The sequence below is a fragment of the Carya illinoinensis genome, chromosome 12, assembly GCF_018687715.1.
Source record: "Carya illinoinensis cultivar Pawnee chromosome 12, C.illinoinensisPawnee_v1, whole genome shotgun sequence".
Lineage (NCBI taxonomy): Eukaryota > Viridiplantae > Streptophyta > Magnoliopsida > Fagales > Juglandaceae > Carya > Carya illinoinensis.
In genome coordinates this window covers 29,682,386-29,705,133 of record NC_056763.1, presented here as the reverse complement: position 1 = coordinate 29,705,133, position 22,748 = coordinate 29,682,386, and the positions used below count along the sequence as shown (strand labels likewise).

Sequence of the window (22,748 nt, the reverse complement as noted above, 5' to 3'; positions counted from 1 at the left end):
ATATGAAGAAACTCAGAACTCATAATATGTGTAAGATTCAGTACTTTCATCACTTATTCACAAAGTTTCTTGTAATATATAAAGTTATGCTATATACTATATAATAAGCCTTTGCATGTATACCCCAACTCATGGTAAGGTAGCCACATTGAGTGTCCTCTGTTTCGTAACATTCATGACAGGAAGGCTCGGTTGGTGGCTTTAACTGGAAAATGCTGGAGTCGTATCATGGAAACAACCCAACTTCCGCTTGAAAATCATATCTCTTGTACCATATCATGTACTTCTTTTAGGGGTTCCTTTTCCCATTCGTATTTCAGGCTGAGAAAAGGTTTTTTTGGTTCCTATGGTTAGTTTCTCTCTCTCTCTGGAGACCAATCTCAGCTCCTAAATCATTAGCTCCTTTCCTTCTGGATCCTAGCGATTTGAATCTTTCTGATTGTCTCAAATCTCAAACTACAAATGGCAGGGCTGGATTACTACTAGTTGCAGGCTCACTCCCAAACGTATCCAGTTCGATTTACCTAAATTCATCAGAATTAAGTGTAGCTTTAATACCCCCACCCCCGCATGACACAATAAAATTGAAAGGCCATGAAAATATCTAAACTAGAAAAGTGAAACGTTGAAGATACATGTGTTTAACTTACCACTGGCGGATCCATTAGAGAGGCAGAGAGGGGCAGAGCGACGACTGTGAGATAGAGGCTTATCCAGATGGAGATGGAGACGCCGTGAAGGGGGCAATGTGAATCTGAGATCTAGAGAACGATAGACAACTTGTTGACAGAGGCTTGTGAGAAAGGGAGACCGACGGAAACGACCATGAGAGGCTTGCGAGAAAGGGGGACCGATGGAAACGACCATGAGAGGCTTGCTTAGGAGGTGGGTCGTGGAGGAGATCGGCCAATCGGCAGCGTAGATTAAAATGGCGAAAATAGGCTGGGATTTCGGGAATGGTCTGCAGAGCTGCTCGCAGAGGCTACAGCGGACGGACGGGAGAGACAAATCTTCTGAAGCACGTTTCGTGTTTTCCCTCCTTACACTGTTTTGCTTTTTTTTTTTTTTTTACTTACCACGTCATCAATGGTCCGCATTTTCGTCCGCGGTGTGCTTGCATATAGAACAACTCTTTATGTAATCAATGACTTTGCGTTAAATAACTTAAATGGCAAGAAACTGCCAAAATCTCGGGAGGTGTTTTATTACTTAATGAGTTTTATTATATATAAGTACAGTTGTGTATTAATATATGTATTAATATTGATTTATTTATAATTAAAATTAAAATTAATATTATTTTTAATAAAATTTATTTTTTAACCAATCACATTATATTAATATATAAATTAATATATAATTGTAATTGTAACTATAATTTTACTTACTTTATATATGATGAGAAATTAACTCCATCGGATTCACTGGCTTGGTTGACAAGAAAACCTGGCTTCATTGGCAAGCCTTGATAATCACGTTACTTTATATACAGAGGTGAAAGGAAGTGAAAAGTCCGTTTGACAGATTGCGACTGGAAAAGACGGGGAGATAAACGTACCCATTTCCTCGTACTATTCTTTTTAATTTTCCTTCTCCCATTACCCAAATCCACTCTCTCACTCTCCCCTCCGATCTCGCAATCTTTGTTTTTTCAAACATTCACAAATCCCTGTTCCGCAGTCAATCATGCCCAGTGTTCTCTTTTATTTGTTCCGTATACGTAAGCTGTGCTTGGTGCTCTTCGATAAACTCTTATTATTGATTAAAAAAACAAAAAAACCATCCACATTTCAAACAAAATTCCTTTTTTTTTTTCCGTTGATTATTTTGTTGTGATCAGCCACTAAAGATTGCTGCGTTGCTGTTGCTATTAGCTGTCACTTTATTCTGAACTTCGCTCTCTTAAAGCACTTCCGTCGTTTCATTGTGTTTTATTACAGAATTGGAGGTGCGCCAACAGAAATCATTGTCAAAGAGTTTTTTTTTTTTTTTTAAAAGGAAAAAAAAAAAAAAAACAGATTGTGGGTATATTTTTTGTAGAAATAATCTACGCGGAAGCCACTGTTTGGCTGAAGCCGTTGCACGCATGACGTGTAGGCCGGGTTCACTAAAACTGCACCGAACCGGTTCACAGACAATCTCTCATCTCGAAGCCGGGGGGCCCTGGGGATCCCTAATTCCCGAGGAAGCCCTAACTCTTCCCCCGACCCCTTACAGCCCTCACGAAACAGAGAATCTGCCCTTGAATCCCTCAAGCCCTCACGAAATGGGTTCGGCCATTTCCCCTTGAATCCCTCAAGCTCTTGCGAAATGGAGTCGGCCATTTCCCCTTGAATCCCTCAAGCCCTCGCGAAATGGAGTCGGCCATTTCCCCTTGAATCCCTCAAGCTCTCACGAAATGGACTCGGCCATTTCCCCTTGAATCCTCTGAATCCATGCTCCATTCCCCACAATCTGCCTTGCTCTCCGTAGAATACACATCCCCCCACGACGCAGAACCACTGGTTGCCGTTCAAACCACAATCGGCTCCTGGGCTTCCGTTCAAACCACCGACGCAGAACCAGTGGTTGCCGATCTTGGTCATTCCACCGATGCTTGGCCCTCAGTCCATTGAAGCCCGCAGATCTGCGGGAGGGTAATTTGTATTCTAGGGTTTAGGAAAAAAAATTTGCATGCACTTTTTTACTCAATGTTTTTTTCTCTCTGTATAGTGAACTGCATTTGGAAACCTAATAGACCGGAAGTTGCTAGAAAAAAGTTTGATTAGGATGCTACCTAATAGAAACCCTAGATGCGAAATGAAAAATATTGCCAATATTTAACATGTGTGCATAAATGTATAAATTTTTATGTCCACCCTTCGAGATTAATTTGCATTTGAAATCTCTGTTTAATCATGATGGATACTGAAATGGTGTTCTGTTTCATGATATTTGTTTCATGATACTGAAATGGTGTAGTTGTTTTATGATATTTCTTGTATGATACTGAAATGGTGTTATGTTTCATGATATTTCCATTAATGACCAAGTAAAATCATAGTTGTTGGAATTTCCATACTTTCCATCAAGAAATCGTCTAGATGACTGAATTCTGCATATGAGCAACCATATCTACTGGTTGATGCTGAAATGGTGTTCTGTTTCATGATCTTTCCATTAATACCAAGTAAAATAGCAGGTAATTGTTTCGTGTTTGGTTTTTAGCTATTTCATTTCGAAATGGATATTAGGTATCTTGGTCACATGATGCACCCCACCCCTCGGGATCCCATTTAATTTGAAATAGAAGCTGAGAATTTTGGTGTATGGCATGTATTGTTGTTGTGTAATAATTGACTATAGCTAACCATTTTGCCTCTTCTAGATTTATGAGATTGGTGACACATCTTAGGGAAAGGTAGAATTTATGCTTCTTACTTAATTCACCAAAGTTAATAGAGTTAATTCTAAGTTACCTCTTAGACTTTATATTTCAAGAAATGGAGTTAATTAAAGCAGTCTGTATGATGATTAAAGTTTTTAATTGAAATTTCAGATCAAATACATTTTCACTCAGAAATTTCATTGTGTAAATTTCCAGAATGGTTGTCTTCCATGGTACCATTGACGAATTCACTGAACTTATGGAAGAATGTTTTGTCAACCTTGTTCCATAATGACAAATCTGAACTGTTGTGCAGTGATTGCAGAATCAGTCATGCCATCTACACAATCATCATCGTCTGCACCTGATGAAAGTGTTTTCGAAACACCCAGTTGTTGGTTTGGTTCCAAAGCACGACTAAAGACGTCGCTCACAACGAAAAATCCTAATAGGAAATTTTTCGCGTGCCCAAACTATAAAACGGTAAAGCAATAATTCCTTTATTGACTTTTATGCTTCATTAAGTGGTCATTTCTAACGATTAAAGAACCTAATTGTGTGCAGGGAGAAGCGACGAAATGTGAATTTTTTGTTTGGGCAGATATACTGCACTTGCTAGAGGAAAACATTCGTGTAAGAGAGAGTAAAGTTTGGAAGATGTGGGATGACGTATTGGTGCGCGAGAATGAAGTTCGTAATCTGGAAGATAAAGTACGAAAGCGAGAGACTACTCTTCTTAGGGAAAAACAGAAATTACTATGCTTGTATTGGGTTGTTGTTTTTGTAATTATTTTGGGTTGGTTTGGATAAAGTGTATGTAAGTAAGTATCTAAACTGCAAGTCGTACTATGGCCTGGTCTTTTGATGTAATGTCGACTCTAACCTACTAGTTAAAAACTGACTATTTTGTTAAGGGTTTTGTTGGAATTTATGATGTTCCACTTGGTGCATGCTAGAAGGTAAAGTGGTCTTAAACTGTGATAGGTAAACTGCAATACTTATGGATGTTTTTTCCATGGGTCCCGAAGTATATACACCGGCCTGTCTAGGATATGAGAATCTGAAATTTCTGTGCATCAACAATTTTGGGTTGATCCAACACATTAGTAATATGATTCCCAATTTCAAATATTTACTAATTAGATTGAATGTCATGTACTGCATCGTATCCAAACTGATTTGCATCTTTACAGAGTGATAGAAGATCTTTACAAACTGATTTGCTATCTTTGTACAGCTTTACAAAGTGCAAATATGCTTCTCCACTTGGTCGGCATCAAACTTTCTCCAGGATTTCTCCAAAAATTGTACCAACACTGCATTATCTGATTTCCGGTTTACCCGTACGGCATACCCCTGCAAGTTCATAAAGCCATCACTTGTAAACTAAAAACTATAAATAATGATTCACATGCATAATATTTCCTATAAAATATTCAATCCCAACACATGCCATACCTGAGCATATCTAAAAACTATAAATAATGATTCACATGCATAATATTTCCTATAAAATATTCAATCCCAACACATGCCATACCTGAGCATATACACCAAGTCTCTTCAAGAGGTCCAAAAAATCCAGCACACGTATAAAAAACCTCAAATTCTGCTCCATACCCGATCCATAGTGGTCCAAAATATTTCTCATCCCAACATACACAAACTGCAAAATACCCAATCCCAACACTTCCAAAACTAATGATTCCCATCGGCATATCACTTACTAGTGTGCATCAACTCGGTCACACATCTGTACCAAAAAGAACTATATTAAAAACTAAAGTTGTAATGCATCATTTTTTAGTTTTAAAAATGATAAGTCTTGATTACCTCAAGCATATATGTTCACGTATTGAACTCACATACTGTAACAGCCCGCTAGAAATTCAATTGTGAAATTTCTATTAACTTTAGGAATCTCGTGAAAACCTCATAAGTTTTCACGATTCCATTTATCGTATAGGTTTTTGTCTAACTATATAGTTAGTGTTATTATTTACTATGGTATCATAAGTGTATTTTTGATTATTGGAGATAGTTAGAAGTGTCAAAATGTATTATAGTTTGTGTCATTAGACTCGGAGGGTTATTTAAAGTCTTATGGCGCAATAACATTTTTTCATATTTTCGGACAAAACGTCTGTTCAAAACTGTAGATATTATTAGATAAAAAGAAATATCTTGAGGTAATTTTTGTGAATATTATTGGGTAAAAATATTTTGAGTTGATAGATATTATTAGATAAAAATATCTTAAGTTGATTTTTTTTAGATATTATTGGATAGAATATTATAAGATAATCATTTATAGATTTTTTTTGGGTAAGAGAAAACTACACTTAACTCTCACTCCAGCCTCATCTCTTCCATATCTTATCCACAAGTATCTCCAGCCACCCCTCCCCACGAAATTATCTTCATTTATGCTTTCCATTGAAAGAATACCAAACACTCTCTCTCGGACAGCTTTTAGGAGTTCTTTTGCACACCTATTTCGAAGCTTTTGTAAGTGTTTTATCATAAAGTCTCCTTCATATAAGTTGTTCCTCTTTGAGTCTAGTTTCCGTAGATGTATTTTTTGTATCATTCCATGATCATTTGGTCAGTCAAAAGTATTTTTAACCATGAAAAGGTCATTCTGGGCGTGAATCTGGAGAGTATGTTATAGTTTGGAGTTTTTGACCAAACTAATGGATAGATATTGGTCCGAAATTTTTATGGAGTATTGTTAACATGTATATGTGACTATTGGTTGAGGATTTTTGCATGATTAAAGGTTTTGATGAAAGATGTTCTTAGATTTAGAAACTTAGAAACTGCAAGAGGAAAAACAGTTTCTGTTTTGAGAAAGTTTAACTCTTTGGTGGTCTAAACCTATTCTAATGACTTTGATAATTTTATTGGAGGATCCTAAACATCTTATATACATGTTATATTATTATTTTGAAGATATTTGATGTTAGTTTCAAAGATATGAAATTTTATGCAAAGAGATATTCAAATAAGCCAAAGTGTGGATATTCTTGGCTAAATTTATGTTTTGGTTAATTTCTAACCATGTGATCTTGAATTAGAAGCTTATATATGTTTTAGGACATCTTTTTAAACCATGTAATGGTTTGGTTTGAAGATCATATATTTATAAGTCATAGATCAAGAGATTTATCAAAACTAGTTGAGGAAAAAGTTTCTGTTTTTGGACTAAGTGTAAAACCAAAAACTCTAAATTTTATTTTGTGATTTTGGTGACTTTAGTTTGATGATTTAAAGCATGGTTGATGTTAGGATGATATTATTAATATGTTAGAAGTAAGATTTGATTTTTGAAATTCTTGGAGATGTTTTGATTTAAGGTCAAAACTTGTGATTCAAGTGCTTGGATTTTTTTACAAAAAAGTTTGGTGTTAATTATTAGCTTTTTCTAAATGGATGTTTTAAGTATGGTTTTGAACTTAGGATTGGAAGATGTTTGTTGCAAAATTTTGGTTTAAGCATGAGTTTTGAAGTTGGAAGGAATTGCAACAAAAATAAGGGGAAATGGCCTATGGATGTTTCGACCATAGTGTGTTCTTCATAGTTGTGTTTTGTTTTAAATTTTTCTGAGTTGATATTTAAGTTTAGGACAAGATTTACATGAGGAATGTAAATTTTGGAAACTTTTGGAGTTAGTATGCAAAATCCTTAAGTTATGGGTAAAACGGTCATTTTCCCACATGTAGAGAGTAAAATGAAAATTTTACTCTTTAAGTTAGTATTTTCCATATTTCAAATTATTAGTGATTTAGTTCTAACTTTTAGAATCACTAATTACAGTTCCTCGTGATCGCACTTGAAGTTTTATAAGAAACGCGGAGATCGAGGTAAGTTAGCTTTTAACTTACTAGCAGTCTACTGTGTATGTGTGCTAAGTAAAAGAATTACAGTGTATGTATGTATGTTATCATATATGTCATGCCATGCCAAGTTATCATGTAATTGTCTATTATACAGAATTTATTCTGTCATCAATTTTTATCTGTTACACAATATATTCTGTCATGTATTACTATACATTACAAATATGTCATGCTAAATATGTTGTTTGTTATATGTTATGCCATGTTACGAAATGTTACTATCTCAAGTTGGTTATGTATTTCAAATTATGTGCAAGTCACGTTATGTTACGTCAGGGCTTCAGTCCTTTCATATTCCAGTCACGTTTCATCTTGAGTATATTCAGTTTATGTAGAATACATGGGGCCACAACAACTGTGGAGTATGTATTTAACTACAAATGTGATGCGTAAAATACATGGGGCCACAACAACTGTGGAGTATGTATTTACACATAGAATACATGGGGCCACAACAACTGTGGAGTATGTATTTTTAATGTTAAGTTAAGTTTATGTAGAATACATGGGGCCACAACAACTGTGGAGTATGTATTTAACTGCATTGTGATGTGTAGAATGCATGGGGCCACAACAACTGTGGAGTATGTATTTACACATAGAATACATGGGGCCACAACAACTGTGGAGTATGTATTTTTTATGTTAAGTCAAGTTTGTATAGAATACATGGGGCCACAACAACTGTGGAGTATGTATTTTTCATGTTAAGTCAAGTTTGTGTAGAATGCATGGGGCCACAACAACTGTGGAGTATGTATTTTCATGTTAATTCAAGTTTCAGAGCAAGTTCATGCTAAGTCAAGTTGCAAGTCAAGTTCAGTTCATGTTTCAATTTAAGTTATGTCAATTATGCTATGTTGTACTCCAAGTTATGCTTTAATTTCTTATGAATTTGATTATGCATTTATGCTTTTACTGACATCCATGCATCATTAGCTTGTGTGGAAGTTTTTTGTTAACTTACTGAGATTTGTAATCAAATCTCACTTTGGTAGTCCCAACTACCATTCCCCCCGAATGGTAGATCTTGTTACAGGACCTGAAGAAGAATCAGGAGCTGATCAACTAGATACAATTGACTAAGTGACGGTGCGACATAAATGTTGATATAGTAATTAACGTAAATTACTACTTGTACGATTGAGTTGCATCTCTACTACTTTTTGGATCATAACCATTTTGGACTAGTGTTGTGATCTTAGTTGTTCAATGGATTTTTATGTATGAAGTATGTTTTAAGCATTTGGGATATTTTCAATTTGGTGCATAGTATTGCTAAAGAAAAAAATTATCCGCTGCGAATATTGCATAATGCTAGATGCATGTTAGGATTATTACATCTTATATGTCATGAACGGGGGCAGGTAACCTTGTGTTGCATGTCTCGACGCTTCAAATGTCCGTCCAATCCCAAACGGAATTTGGGGGCGTCACACATACCCCATCCAAACTCCCTTGTGTAGTTGATTGTGTAAGAATGCTCTCTTGTGTACCGACACCAATCCCATCACCCAGTTCTGGTTCATCTACCAATATTTTCCTTTGCGTTTAAGTTCCATAAAATTTATAGAAATACAATTAAGTGCCATAATACAAACCATTCAAGGGTTAAAAAATTAGATGTAAAGTTACCGGTTTTTTTCTCTTGTTTGCTATCTTTTCCACAGGGGGAACCTTCCTCTTGCTTGGGGGTCTCCCTTTCCCTCGGACGACGTTAGGGCTTAAGATCTTCACACCCGTATCTACGACCACTGTTGGAATTTTGTTCGTTTGTTCGAATGTCGACTCTGGTGTTGAACCTTCACACTTTTTCTCAAAGTCATCAACAACACGCAGGAAAGCGCTGACCTTTCCATTATCTGAGGAAATTTTGGTTGCTAATTTCATACATCGTTTAACCACAACCTCATAATTGCGTGCATCTGATCTGTCCCACTGGTCATCGTAACTACTTCTGAGTAATGTATATCTCCTCTTTATGTCTTTTCTCCAGCGATCCAATACATATACATCTGGCATCACATTAATCTTTTTCAACTGCAAAACTCTAAGTGAATGCCTACAAGGAATCCCCCTGGTCTCAAATAGTGCACATGTGCATTTTACCTCCACTTCTTCTTCATTAAAGTAAACTTCAAAATTTACTGTCTTGATGTGGTCATCAGCAGATATTTCATCCAATACATCGTATTTTAAAATGCAACCTTGTGTGCTTACCAACGAACAATTACAACACATTAGCCCTAGCAATTCTTTTTAGACCTCTTTGAACTTTGCATTCGTGTATAACTTTTGAAACTGTTTCTCAATGTTAAAATGAGAAACACAGGGAATTGTTTGGTTCATAGAATTGAAGTCAGCAGTGGTCTCTACCTCAACCTTCTTTCTAAGGGCATTATCAAACTGGTCCACGAATTCCTTCAACGTGGTTCCAGAATGGACATACCCATCGAAAAATGCATTCATGCTTTCCGAACTTTGAGTCGTACTCATACCCGCCCAAAATTCAGTTTTCAAATAAGCCGGAACCCAAAAAGACCTTTCCTCGAATAAGGCCTGAAGCCATTTATTGCCAACCAGATCATACTTTCTAAGTAGTTCACCCCAACTTGCCTCAAATTCTGATGTGGTCTGTGAGTCATATACTGCAAGTTGAATGTCAGTCTTCAACCCCGCTGAGAATTTGGCGTGAGATCCTAGCTTCTCTGGAAGTTTCCGCATGATATGCCACAGACAATATCTATGACGAGATTCGAGGAATACAATGGCAATAGCATTCTTCATTGCCCGATATTGGTCGGTTATGATGGCGTGGGGGGCCTGACCATTCATACAATCCAACCACATTTGGAACAACCAGACAAAAGTATGTGTGTCCTCAGTTGAAATCAATCCCGCCCCTAATAAAATGGACTGCCCATGATGATTAACACCAACAAATGGGGCAAAAGGCATCCCGTACCTATTTGTTAGGTACGTAGTATCGAAAGTTACTACGTCGCCATAATATTCATAAGTTGCTCGACTATGGGCATCAGCCCAAAACACATTTCGTAGCCTACCATCATCATCCACGTCCATGTTAGAAACAAAGCCATCATTCCGGTCTCTCATTCTTTGGAAATAATGATTAAGGGCTTCGCCACCTCCTTTACCCAACCGTAAATGTCTGGCCTTATCAATGAAATTCCGACAATCTTTCTCTTGAAAAGTTAAATTCTCATAACCCCCCGCATCAACAACAAGAGAATTAAAATTTTTGTTCATTTTTATTCCGGCTCGATCATTCAGGTCCAGGATCCTTTGGCTATATTCGTCTAGAAACTTGTGCGATCGTAACAGTCTGGTTTTCTTGGGGCTCACAGTTATGTGGTTGTGCACAATTTCAACAGTTGTGAAAACCCACTTTTCATTCTTGCTCAACGTAGCATTTACTCTTGCTTTACAATCTGTTCTGGTTGTTGGCCGTGGCTTCGACATATTACTATTCTTAGGTTGGTACTTTCCGCCACGGGCGCAACCAACAGTCACATACACAGGCCTCCCCTCATCATCTTTTCTAGTTCTCTGTGTCCGTACACCGAAACCCTCTTGCTTCGCATATTGCTTATAGTAGGCCGTCAGCTCTTTCACACTTTCAAACTCCATGCCTGATCTTGGTTCTTCAACCCTCATTTCATCATCTTCGACAATAGTGGTACCCTCCAAATCTTCATTTAAGTCGAATAACAACTCTGCATTTATTCACAGAATCAATGGATTAGCATGAAAACAATATTACTGAGGACTATAATCAAGGCAAACATATATCTAATACCGTCGGCATCATGCAAATGTGCATCAGTACTCGGTGATGTACTGCCGACATTTTGTTCGTCAACTGCAGGGGTTGGCACATTTGACGACAACGGCGCCGCTTGCGTTGGGTCATCCGGATTATAAGCTGGCAGCTATTCAAACAGTACACATTGTAAGTCCAAATGGAATAACTCTATAAAAATTAATCCGGTTAATTTCTGAAATTTTTAAATTCAAATAGCTCCATACCCGAAATGAAGTATCAAATGGGCTAAAGTCAACAGGATTGGAAGTTGGGGGGCATGACATCTTTACATTACATTAAAACCACGCTGCAGTAAAAATTAATGCTTTCTCGTCAACTTGCCATTATAAATTTCCCAATTAAACATGAAAGCATAATCAATCATGGTGCACCAAATTGTAATTTTGACTAAATATGCAATGAAAACCAAATTCAAGTCGTCAAAGCAACCAAACAAAAAAATGCAGCCCCACCGGATCAAACTATTTTTAGTTTTTTGCTAAACCACCCTCTCTTCTTCGCTTTGTCTTAGCTTTATCTTTTTCTACACTTGTAATAATTTCATCCAATACATGTGAGTGAGGCCCCCCACCCATATCTACTGGTAAAAAAAAAAAAAAAGCTATTTTCCCTCAATCAACCTTCAATCCAACCACATAGAATCAAAGCTACCCCATTAAAACTAAACCCATTTACAGCCTCAATATTTATGGGTAGATTCACGTCATTAATTTTCTGCACCATATTCTCATTACCACTCTTTAATGAAAGTACATGTACATATAATGTTATAAAGAAAAGGACCTACTGGTTCAATTAATGCATAATCCTCTCCATGTTGCATGCACTCGCAGGTTCGAAATATCACACCAGACAGAGCCCACAGACAAGATATATATACTGAAAGCAGAAAACAGCAATATTATTCGACTCAACTCGGTCATACATGGGTTTCTTCCATCAAACAGAGTATAGTTCGAAAGCAGAGGAGAATAAATAATCGGTTACCAGTTGGGTTTCTTCCACATTCACACCGTACAATTTTTCCCCACATGCCCTAACCCACAATACCCATCTCAGAAACACAAAGCGATGTACACATCAAACTCATACCAATGTATTGACAATAAAATGAAAAATATTTACCAACCAAGCTGACCAAACCGTTGGGAAACAGAGCAGCCGAGTCCTTCTCGCTGGTTTCGTACGTTTATTCAACTCGCAGCAACTTGCAGTGCTCGGCAGAAGTAGGCGCTTTGGAAGCTGCCGTTTCACATGGACACGTCGGCGCCGGGGGGTTATTTTCGCGGGGGGAAAAAGTTGCAGTGCTCGACGATGCCGGGGGGTTATTTTCGAGGGGGAAACAGTTGCAGTACCCCGAAATATACCGACCGGGGAGTGCGGCGACGCGGCAGACGTGGCAGTGCCGATCGGTGGCGCTGACGAGACCGACGACGTCGCCGGGAGGCTCTGGGCAGAGGACGTGCACGCCGGTCGCTGTCGAGGGAGGAGGGTCTTCGCGGGATGGATTCGAATGGGGCTAAATCAAAAACAGAATTTCAAATGCAATCAAAACGTGCGTTTTGGTTAGGAAAAAAAAAAAAAATTCTGTCGGGCTGCCACGTAGTGAGTGCAAAGTGTGCACCACTACAGTGGCTTCTCCGTAGAAGCTCTCATTTTTTGTAATTCATTAGTGGATGTTGATTGTGTGCTTTGTGCTTCTTGGGTTTTGCTTCGAAGAGAAAACAGAAACATTCTTGGTTTATGATTACGGACTATCGGAGTATCGTTGATTTTGGTTTTCTGAACATTGGCTATTTTGCTCTCTTTAGTTTTTGGAATGAGGAATGAAGGCCAGAAACAACAGCAGGGTGGTGTGCCAAAGCCAGGGCGGCCCAACAGCTTTATGCCGAGCTCTTTTCGTGCCATTTCCAGCTACCTGAGGATCGTGTCATCGGGGGCATCGACAGTGGCACGCTCTGCGGCCTCGGCGGCGTCATCAATTGTGGATAGGGATCATGATGCCAGCCATGATCAGGTATGAGGTGTAATGGGTTTGTTTGTTTCCGTTGAAGTATTTTCAATCCAAGATATATAAAACATTTTTAGCTTTTCCCAAGTGGGAGTTGTTATAAAAAAAGTGGAGTCCTTGTTACACTATATCAGTTCATTTATGGTGTATATGCAATGAGTATTGGTATGTTTTTATTTTCGGGTTAATTTGATTGCATAATGCCCCCTGTGGATAGAAAAACCACTTCAAAAAAAAAAAAAAGACCTTCTAATTGGGTCGTTAAAAGATTGCTTGCATAGAAAATAAAAATCTTTTCAGAAAACTTAGAATTTTAAGTACACAAACGAGGCCAGAGTTTCTAATAGATTTGGACCGCCATGAAAGCTTCTTTTTTTTTTTTTTTTTAATAAGCCATGATTTAAGTCTTATACACAACTTGTTTGATGATTCTGCTATTTAAAATTTATTCTTTTATTAAAAAATGACTTGCTGCTTCTCTAGTAGTTCATGTGCAATTAAACTTGTAGACTTCAACTTCTACAATGGAAACTTGGTAATTAAGTTCTGTAGTTGATGTTTGATATTATTGAAGGATATGATCAATATTGCCCCTATTTGGTCTTATATCCCTAGGAGAGTGTTCACAAGATAACTCATAGAAGATCTCATGGTAGCACCCTTATATTATGTAACCATAAATCAAGGGGAAAATGTTAATAAGGCCCCACTAATGGAGACTTTTTTTTTCCCCCTTTTTTTAAAAATTTTTTATACAGAACTGAGAAAAAACCATTTGGAATACTAATGAAAGTATTTGTATGATTACAGGGAATTTGAATCTAAATAAATAATTACTTGAAGTTAGATGTGCTTGAATGAGCACATACAGGGTGTGAGTGAGGTGTTATTATGCCATAATAATGCATGGCCATTCAGTTGGGAATTTCAGACTCAATATTTTATTTTTCTTTGATAAATTCACATTGATGGTGGACAAGACCTGCATTATATGGTTGAATCTTGTGTTGCATTGACGTGGATTAGTCATGCTTCTTTACATTATTGTATGTTCTCTCGCTCTTGTATATTTTGTGTGAAGTGGTGGTGTTAGTCATGTAGCTTCAATATTAATTACTCCCATCATAGTAGTTTTAGTCATGGAGACAACTGGTATCATATTTTCATGTAAAATTTATATAGGTGAACTGGGCCGGGTTTGACAAGTTAGAGGATGAAGGAGATGTCATTCAGCACGTTCTCCTGCTGGCTTACTGGTCTGGTTTCCAGGTTTGGGATGTTGAAGAAGCAGATAATGTTCGAGGCCTAGTTTCCAGACATGACGGTCCGGTTTCATTTATGCAAATGCTCCCGAAACCAATCACCAAAAAGAAGTTGCAGGGCAAGTTTGCAGACAGCCACCCACTACTGGTAGTTTGTACTGATGGGTCCCTTTATACAGGTAGTAGCATTCAGGATGGTGTAGCCACTCCTTGCAATGGGAACATCCCAAATGGCGAGGATCCAGTGGATTGCGGTTTTTTGCCTACTGCTGTTCAGTTTTATTCCTTTAAATCTCAATCTTATGTTCATGTGCTAAAGTTCAGGTCAGTTGTTTATTCTGTACGGTGCAGTTCCCGAGTTGTCGCTATTGCTCAAGCAGCTCAGGTACATTTCTTATGTGTGTTTTCAAGCATCCTTTTCTTCTGTCTAATCAGGTGAAAAGTTAAGTGGTACAAATTGCAGATACACTGCTTTGATACCGAAACTTTAGAGAGGGAATATACCATTCTTACGAACCCTATAGTTTCGGTGTGCCCTGGTTCTGGTGGCATAGGTTATGGACCCCTTGCTGTGGGGTCCCGATGGCTTGCTTATAGTGGAAGTCCGGTTGTAGCCTCAAATTCAGGTCTTGTCAGTCCACAACATTTAATGTGTTCTGCAAGCTTTCCTGATTTCCCTTCAAATGGGAGTATGGTGGCTCACTATGCAAAAGAATCAAGCAAGCAACTTGCTGCTGGGATTGTGACCCTTGGAGACGTGGGATATAAGAAGTTGTCCAGGTACTGCTCTGAGCTTCTGCCTGATAGTAATACTTCAATGCAATCAGGGAATCCTGCCTCGCAAATCAATGGGACTGTTAATATCCAATTAACAGATGCAGAAAATGCTGGAATGGTACATGCATTTCTCAACTTTGTGTTTACTTGTTACTGAAACCACATAGGATATTAACAGATGCAGAAAATGCCGGAATGGTACATGTATTTCTCAACTTTGTGTTTACTTGTTACTGAAACCACATATATATGCCTGCTCCATTTCTCTTCTGTTTTTTTTTTTTAAAAAGAAAATTGGCTAGAGTTCATGTAATTTTACTTGATTTTGCTTCTTTCCCTAGGTGAATGCATTCTATTGCACAATAAAAGCTGTATGACAGATGTTGTTAAGTGTGACCTGTCATATGGGTACTTATAATTTGTTGTGAGGCTTGCATTTCCTATGGTATCAATTTATTATGTGCAAGATCTTACTTTTGTGGTATTCACAAATGAAGCTATTCATGAACTGACACTGGCTTGATCCTTTTTTTTTTCATCTCAGTTATTTTTCCCTATGTTTCTTATTGTTTTCTTGTGATTATCAGGTCATTGTCAGAGATATTGTCAGCAAAGTTGTGATTGCCCAGTTCAGGGCACACCATAGTCATATTTCAGCATTATGTTTTGACCTTAGCGGCACCCTTTTAGTTACCGCATCGGTCAAGGGGCACATCATAAATGTTTTCAAAATAATGCCTGGACTCCACAGAAGCTCTTCTACATCTGCTGCCGGTGCATCTCATGTACATCTTTACAGGCTGCAGCGTGGCTTCACAAATGCAGTAAGTGCAGGATACATGTTTCAAGGTTTCTTATTGAATATGTCATTGTTTTCATCTCTCACTTATCTCTTTTTTGGGTAACCTTTTCAGGTCATACAGGATATCAGTTTCAGTGACGACAGTAACTGGATTATGATCGGTTCATCAAGGGGGACTAGCCATCTGTTTGCTATTAATCCTGTTGGAGGATCAGTAAAATTTCAGTCTGCTGATGTTAGTCCTACTACCGGGAATAGAAATTTGACTAAGCCATCAGTTAATTGGCCACCTAATCAACAGAGCCTTTGTGCAGCTGGTCCTCCAATTACACTTTCTGTTGTCAGTAGGATAAGGAACGGAAATAATGGATGGAGAGGAACAGTAAGTGGTGCAGCAGCAGCTGCAACAGGCAGGAAGAGTTTTCTTTCTGGGGCTATTGCTTCTTCTTTCCACAATTGTGGAGGCAATGCTTTATATGTGGATTGCAGCTCTTCAAAGGCAACATACCACTTCATGGTATTTTTTCCATCCAGTTGTTTGACACAATATATGTTGCAAACATCAACTTGTCTTGGTCCAATGGCTGTTGTGCCTGGATTAAGCAGTTCTGCTGAGTCAGCACCAGAATGTGATGCAAGATTAGTCATTGAGGCTGTCCAGAAGTGGAATATATGTCTGGAACATAACCGAAAAGGGAGAGAAGATAATACTGACATATATGGTGAGAATCAAAATTTAGACGGCACTAGAATATATTTTAAAGGAGTGAGGAAGGGAAATAGCATTCATCCTGAAGCTGGGGATATATTTACAAAGGCAAAGACCAGTTCTGAGGAGAAACATCATTTGTATATATCAGAAGCTGAACTGCAGATGCATGAACCTCGAGCTCCGTTGTGGGCAAAACCTGAAGTATTTCTGCATTCTGCTTTGATGGAGTGTGCGTGCGTATGTGTTTTAGTGTTTTATGTCAACCACATTGATTTTTTTATGCTTGTACGTTTGCTTGCCAGATATACTTTCAGTCAATGATGGTGGAAGGCTCCAAAATGGATGAAGAAAATGTTTCTGGGGGGGAATTTGAAACAGAAAGGATTCCAACTCACACAATTGAAGCAAGGTCAAAAGGCTTGTTTCCAGCTTTTGAATATCTTCCAACTCCCAAAATCCAGCAAACAAGGTGCACTAACTTTGTGAGTCCTTATATATTACATTTTTCTGGGGATGCGAGTGTTTACTTATATCAATATGGATTATGTTTTAGGTGTATGGGTACCTGATTCTTTATATTTCCATTCTTGAAGTTATATCTTGGATAAAAATTATTTATCAAAAAATATCTTTGACAAAACTTGACATCTGTGGATCGTGTGTTTTGCTTAATGTTCCACTGGGCTCTAGCTAACATAACACCTTTCCTTCCATAAGAGTGGGATGTTGTGAAATTAAGACCCACTGGGTGGTGTGCTGCTTATCAATCAAATAAAACTGTATGTTTTGCTTGATGTGCATATTAATATCTTTCACTTCTGTTCACTTGTGTAATATCTTTTTGTGCACAACAGTAAGAAGTCATATTATCATTATGAAGTACCAATTTCCTTGTCATACAGTAAGCTTGCCCTGGACAGCAATGTTAATGGGAGAATCCAGCATCAGAGGTCTGGTCTGGCAATAAAATTTCCTCCATTTTGAAAAATAAGAAAAAAAGAAAAAGAGGTCTGGTCTGTTGGCGAACAGTGGGCTTTCATGCGGAAGCAGTTCCAGCTCTCATGATTCTGTGACTGACAGTGATGCTTCACTAGGAAAATTTCACAATGCCATTGAAGAAACTGATTCAGATGGTCCTCGGATGCCGGTAGAAACCAACAGCCTTGCAAATAATAATGACATCCCAAAAACAAAAACAGCATGAGATTGTAAATAATAGGGAGAGCTTCAAAATGGAGGCTCAACTCAAGTTTGTAAATACTAATAATGGAAGCGTAAAAAAGGAGAATAATTTTGAAGATGAAGTTGATGAGTTTGATTAGAGGTATGCTTCTTTATTTCATTATTATTTATTAGTGGATAAATAGTTTTTTGGCATAAAATAGTAACAAGTCTGTTACATACATTAGTTCTTATGTTGGTTTCTTCTGTAATGAGATATTACAAAATTTAACAATATGTATGAAAAAGTACTATAGATACAAAGTGATTGCACATAAGTAAACTTGCAAACTGATGTGCCTTCATGAATTCGTTAGATCTACTTTACGATAAAAGTAACTTTACAATCTGACGTACTATATCAAGTCACGTCACTTTATAGGTTTACTTTTATATAATCCTTTAGAGTTAAAATATTTCTCCTATAGAAATATTGGCATCATGTAATTCCTATGTTTCTTTTTTCTATTGATTAAAATTTATTCCATTACCACTCTGTATTGGAGAAGGTGAGGCCTTTGGAGGCTGCGTCCTATTTTGGGAGTTATCTAACGTGAATTTGGTGGATCTTTTCGGGAAATTCTCTTCAAGCATGGTGAATTTGGATCCATTTAAGGGTTTGATGGTGACGTTAATGGAAAGCGTGTTTATTCAGGATCTCTTTCTGGTAATGCGTTGGTTGTATTATTCACGTACAAATACATGGTCGACCCGTTGTAGAGAGAGAGAGAGAGAGAGAGAGACGAAAAACATTATTCCTTTAACCTGCATTGACATTCCACTGTCTTGGGGAGAAAGGAGGCTCGGTGAGGCAGAGAAGGAAAGGAGGTTAAGCAAAGAGGGGCGCTGAGATAGTGAAGGGTCGCTGGTTAACATTCATGTCCCAATTCACTCCCACTCCTTGCGGTTCCTCGAGGCCTCGGCTGGATGAAAATAAGGCTGCAGGTTTGATTTGGTTATGTCAGCATCCCACTCCAATTCGTTCCACCATTGTGATTCTCCTCTTAATTTTCTTCATGTTTTCTGCATTTCGATTTGTGAGAGGCAGCTTCCTGAGAAGATTGCAATCTATCACATCTACCTGCTCTAGACATGGCCATGTCTCTTCGTCTCTGCAAACAGCCCTTAATTTGGGAACGTCCTTCAATTTCAGTACCCGTAGATTTGGGACAACAGGACATGGATCCGTATTCTGCGAAGGAAGACAATTAAATAGTTCGTCTGACTCGTCACAGAAGCTCACCTTGATTACGTCTAGGTTTGGCAGGTCATGAATGAGGAAACCACGTGAGAGAATATACTTTAGTTTAGGACAATTGCCACTACTATTGATTTTAGTCTCAGAAATCTCAGCCCCAGGTGCGAAGCTAGTTCTGAAATGCTTTCTATGCATGACAGATATTCGAGATGAAGTTCCTCTTCCTGGCCGAAAACTGCAATCAGATCGTCTGATGGTAAGAAACTTTAAACTAGTGAAGCTGACAACGCTGTTAATGACCAAGTTTTCTAGCATCTCATTCAGTCCCCAACAATGATTCAAGAGTAGAGAGCTGGCAATACTCAACAAGCACCAAATCGGTTCTGCAGAAAGATCAAGAGCCCTTACCGTTCTTTTGTCATGCACATGCCTACCTTTCAAGTGGTGCGCATGTGGGCCAATTAAAAACTGGAATCTGCTTTATCTATATACCGAGGAAAGAGGTTCAGAGCTGAGACATGGGATCCTCTCCAAATGGATGAATAAGACAAGTAGCCTCTCAAGGCATAGGAGCTCTTCAAAAGATGTCTGTTCCTCTTCTACTACCCTCTTCACCCTCAACTGGTAACCACTGTATGTCATATCTAGGTACTCTAAACAAGACATCCTCGATATAATTCCAGTTTGAATGGTTTTTAGGTGTCGAGTGCGGGATAAGATCAGTTGCCTTAAGTTGCTCAAGTTTTCCATCCCTCTTGGCAATTCTCTGATAGGAGTGGCAGAGAGATCTAGCACTTCAAGTCTACTAAGCCTCTCCAGCGAGGGTAGTTCTTCAAGATAAAGGCAGTCCTTTAAAAGGAGAGCACAGAGGTCATCAAGTTGAAGCAAAGAAAGAGGCAATGAATGAATGTTTGTCCTACCCAGATTCAGGACTCCGAGTGCTCCAAATCCTTGCAGGAATCTCTCTGTAAGGCGACACCTTGCAGTAGCAAAGTCGTGGCCTCTGGGCATTGTATCACACGATCAGGTAGCATTTTTATCTTGTTATTCATGAAAGAAACTCTTCTGAGAGAATTTAATAACTCAACGGCTGAAATCTCAGTCAAGCCCATACCTGAATGGACAAGGGATTTACACTCATCCTCAGATGAGGATGCAATCCATATGGCAACATCACGAACTACGTCATGCATCTTCACAGTGCACTCACGGATACCCTCTTCCAACAAACAAGAGCCTTTCAGAGTTTCAATCATGGCAATTCCTCTGTTGAGTGAAGCCTCGTAGTTTTCTTGTTCATCTAGCAAACCTTCCGCCAGCCAGCACTTTACCCGTTCACTTTTTCCAATTGCGAAGTCCTCGGGAAAACAAAGAACAATACAGGAAACAACTTTTTATTCTTTTACCTTGTAGTGAGTCGTAACTCCACTTCAAAGGCTTATAGACCTCATCCTCAACGCCTCCTATATTAGGCCTTGATCTTTGCAACTCGTTTAAGGCATCCTCCCACAGCCGCACCATTGTCTTTCCTCTCATAGCAGCTCCCACGATGGTTATAGCCAATGGCAATCCACAGCATTCTCTGGCAATTGCTTCTGCGAAGGGTCTAATATGTTCTGAACTAACCACACTCCCCGTATATCGACTGAATAATTGCCCAGCTTCTTCATAATTTAAACCATTCACTTTAACTTCAACATCAGTCATCATGTACCTACAGATATCTAGAGATCGAGTTATTAATATGATCTTAGAACCCTTTTCAACTTCAGGCTCCGGGATGCCCAACCTATGCAAATCAATTTTTGCCCAAATATCATCTAGAATCAGTAGAAAATTTTTCTCCTTCTCAAGTCTTTCATAAAGTAGAATAGACAATCTCTCCGTACTTTTTTCCTTCTTTGCTTTCAAGTTCAATCTCTCGGCTATTTGTATTTGGACATTTTTCATGTCAAAATTCTTGGAGACAATAGCCCAGAAGACAATGCTGAAAGGCTGGATTGAAGAAGTACCCTTGAGCTTATTGTTCAAGTTTCTTATCAGAGTAGTCTTGCCTACACCTCCCATTCCCCAAATAGCAATCCTTAATACTGTAGGGTCAGACAATAGCGTCATAGTTTGGAATAAAGTTGTCGATGCTGTTGTTTGATCTTGAATTGAAAGTCCTGGAATATGCTCTACTGCACTGGGTGCTGAATAACTGACAGACACACTACCAGTGTGGAACCTTCCAGCTTTTAGAAGCCTTTGTATCTCTCTGAGGTTTTCTGCCGTTTCCCTGCTTATTCTATACCGCTTACTGCAATTTAAGGGAAGTCGAGAAAGCTGTACTGCTTGAATCTGATCGACTTTAAGCAGAAGCTCATCAACCTCCTTAAGCCACTGTATGACTCGAGTCCTTGGCACTTTTCCTGCAATCTCGGCTCCTTCCATTTCATTTTTGACATCATCTCTGAGAGCCATAAGTGGTTTCATCTCCAAGTCCAGAGCATCAAGTTTTGATTGGTATTTGAAAGTGTTCACGATCATAGAATAGTTAGAACCACAGAGAAGCCGGCCTATTGCTACCACTGCTTCGGCAACAATCGAAGCCACCACTTCCATGCTAGAAGCTTAAGAAATTCTCAGCCCAAATAACTATAGAAAATCACAAGTTTTCCCAGCATCGGAAATAATATCATGAAAAACATTTATGAAACCCTTATGGATGCTTTTCATAACATCATACGATGAGAATAAATTCGTACCTTGTCAGTTACTACTTGGCATATTCTCTCTGGAGAAAACTACAAGAACGGCAGCTCGAATATTAAGAAGTTTCCTGGGTTATCATATATTTAACTGCTTTGGGAACATATTTGGATCCCACAACTAAGTTTAACATATTCTCTCTGGAGAAGACTACGAGAACGGCAGCTCGTATTCTAAGAAATCTCCTGGATTATCATATGCTTTGGGAACATATTTGGGTCCCACAGCAAAGTTTAACATGATGTATTTGATCAATGTTCGCTCAATAAGGTGGATCTTTTTTGGAAAATTCCCTTGGAAGTATGGTGGATTTGGATTCTGATTTTGAAGGGATGAACATTTTGCTCTCTCCACCTCCACAAGTTTTAAATGTTTGCTCAATTCAACCCTAAACCACAGTACTTTAAATTGAACAAAAATGTAATTCATAAACTTTTTGATAATGATACATATGTTTACGAATATCATCCTTCTAATTTTAATGTAAACTTAGATTTTCTTTTCGTAAAAGCAAAGAAAAAAAGTTGTTCTGCTCTTCCTACTAGCTAAAAGAAGAAGAGGTGTAGTTCAGTTTGTGATAAACTATGCGTTTTGTAGAGATTACAATGATTCAAAGAGCATAACAATTCGGGTCTGAGGCCTTTAGTGATTGATTTGCTTCTTCTCAAGAGCTTTCATAAATACAAGACAGTTTTAATTGATAGTGACTTGAATTAGAATTGCCATATTCTCTGCATGTCTCTTCTGATCCTCCTAACTCGAGCAACTTCAAGTGTATCAGAGATATGACTATTAAGACCACCTTTTGTCCACAACCACCTTGTGGCCCTAATTCTGGTCTCACTTCAAAATATGATGCTGAAATACCAACTCTATGCTGACAGGAACTGATGCAAAATAT

At 38.3% G+C, this 22,748-nt stretch overlaps 1 protein-coding gene and 1 pseudogene across 3 annotated transcripts; one reads left to right on the top strand and one right to left on the bottom strand.

Moving 5' to 3' along the window:
- Positions 1-1,518: 1,518 nt before the first annotated feature.
- LOC122288820 (autophagy-related protein 18f-like) lies at positions 1,519-17,998 on the top strand. Of its 3 annotated transcripts, none has more exons than XM_043095610.1 (8): positions 1,519-1,720; positions 12,925-13,130; positions 14,307-14,771; positions 14,850-15,281; positions 15,751-15,987; positions 16,078-16,878; positions 16,980-17,159; positions 17,580-17,998. In XM_043095610.1, the coding sequence occupies exons 1-8, from the start codon at positions 1,687-1,689 to the stop codon at positions 17,580-17,582; spliced, it is 2,358 nt and encodes a 785-aa protein (XP_042951544.1). In that variant the 5' UTR covers positions 1,519-1,686; the 3' UTR covers positions 17,583-17,998. The 3 variants fall into 3 exon arrangements, with proteins under 3 accessions (XP_042951544.1, XP_042951542.1, XP_042951543.1); XM_043095608.1 differs by having other exon boundaries at positions 1,520-1,720; positions 16,980-17,146; XM_043095609.1 differs by having other exon boundaries at positions 1,526-1,948; positions 16,980-17,146.
- A 400-nt stretch (positions 17,999-18,398) lies between these two features.
- LOC122289403 lies at positions 18,399-22,051 on the bottom strand (annotated as a pseudogene).
- Between the last annotated feature and the right edge of the window lie 697 nt (positions 22,052-22,748).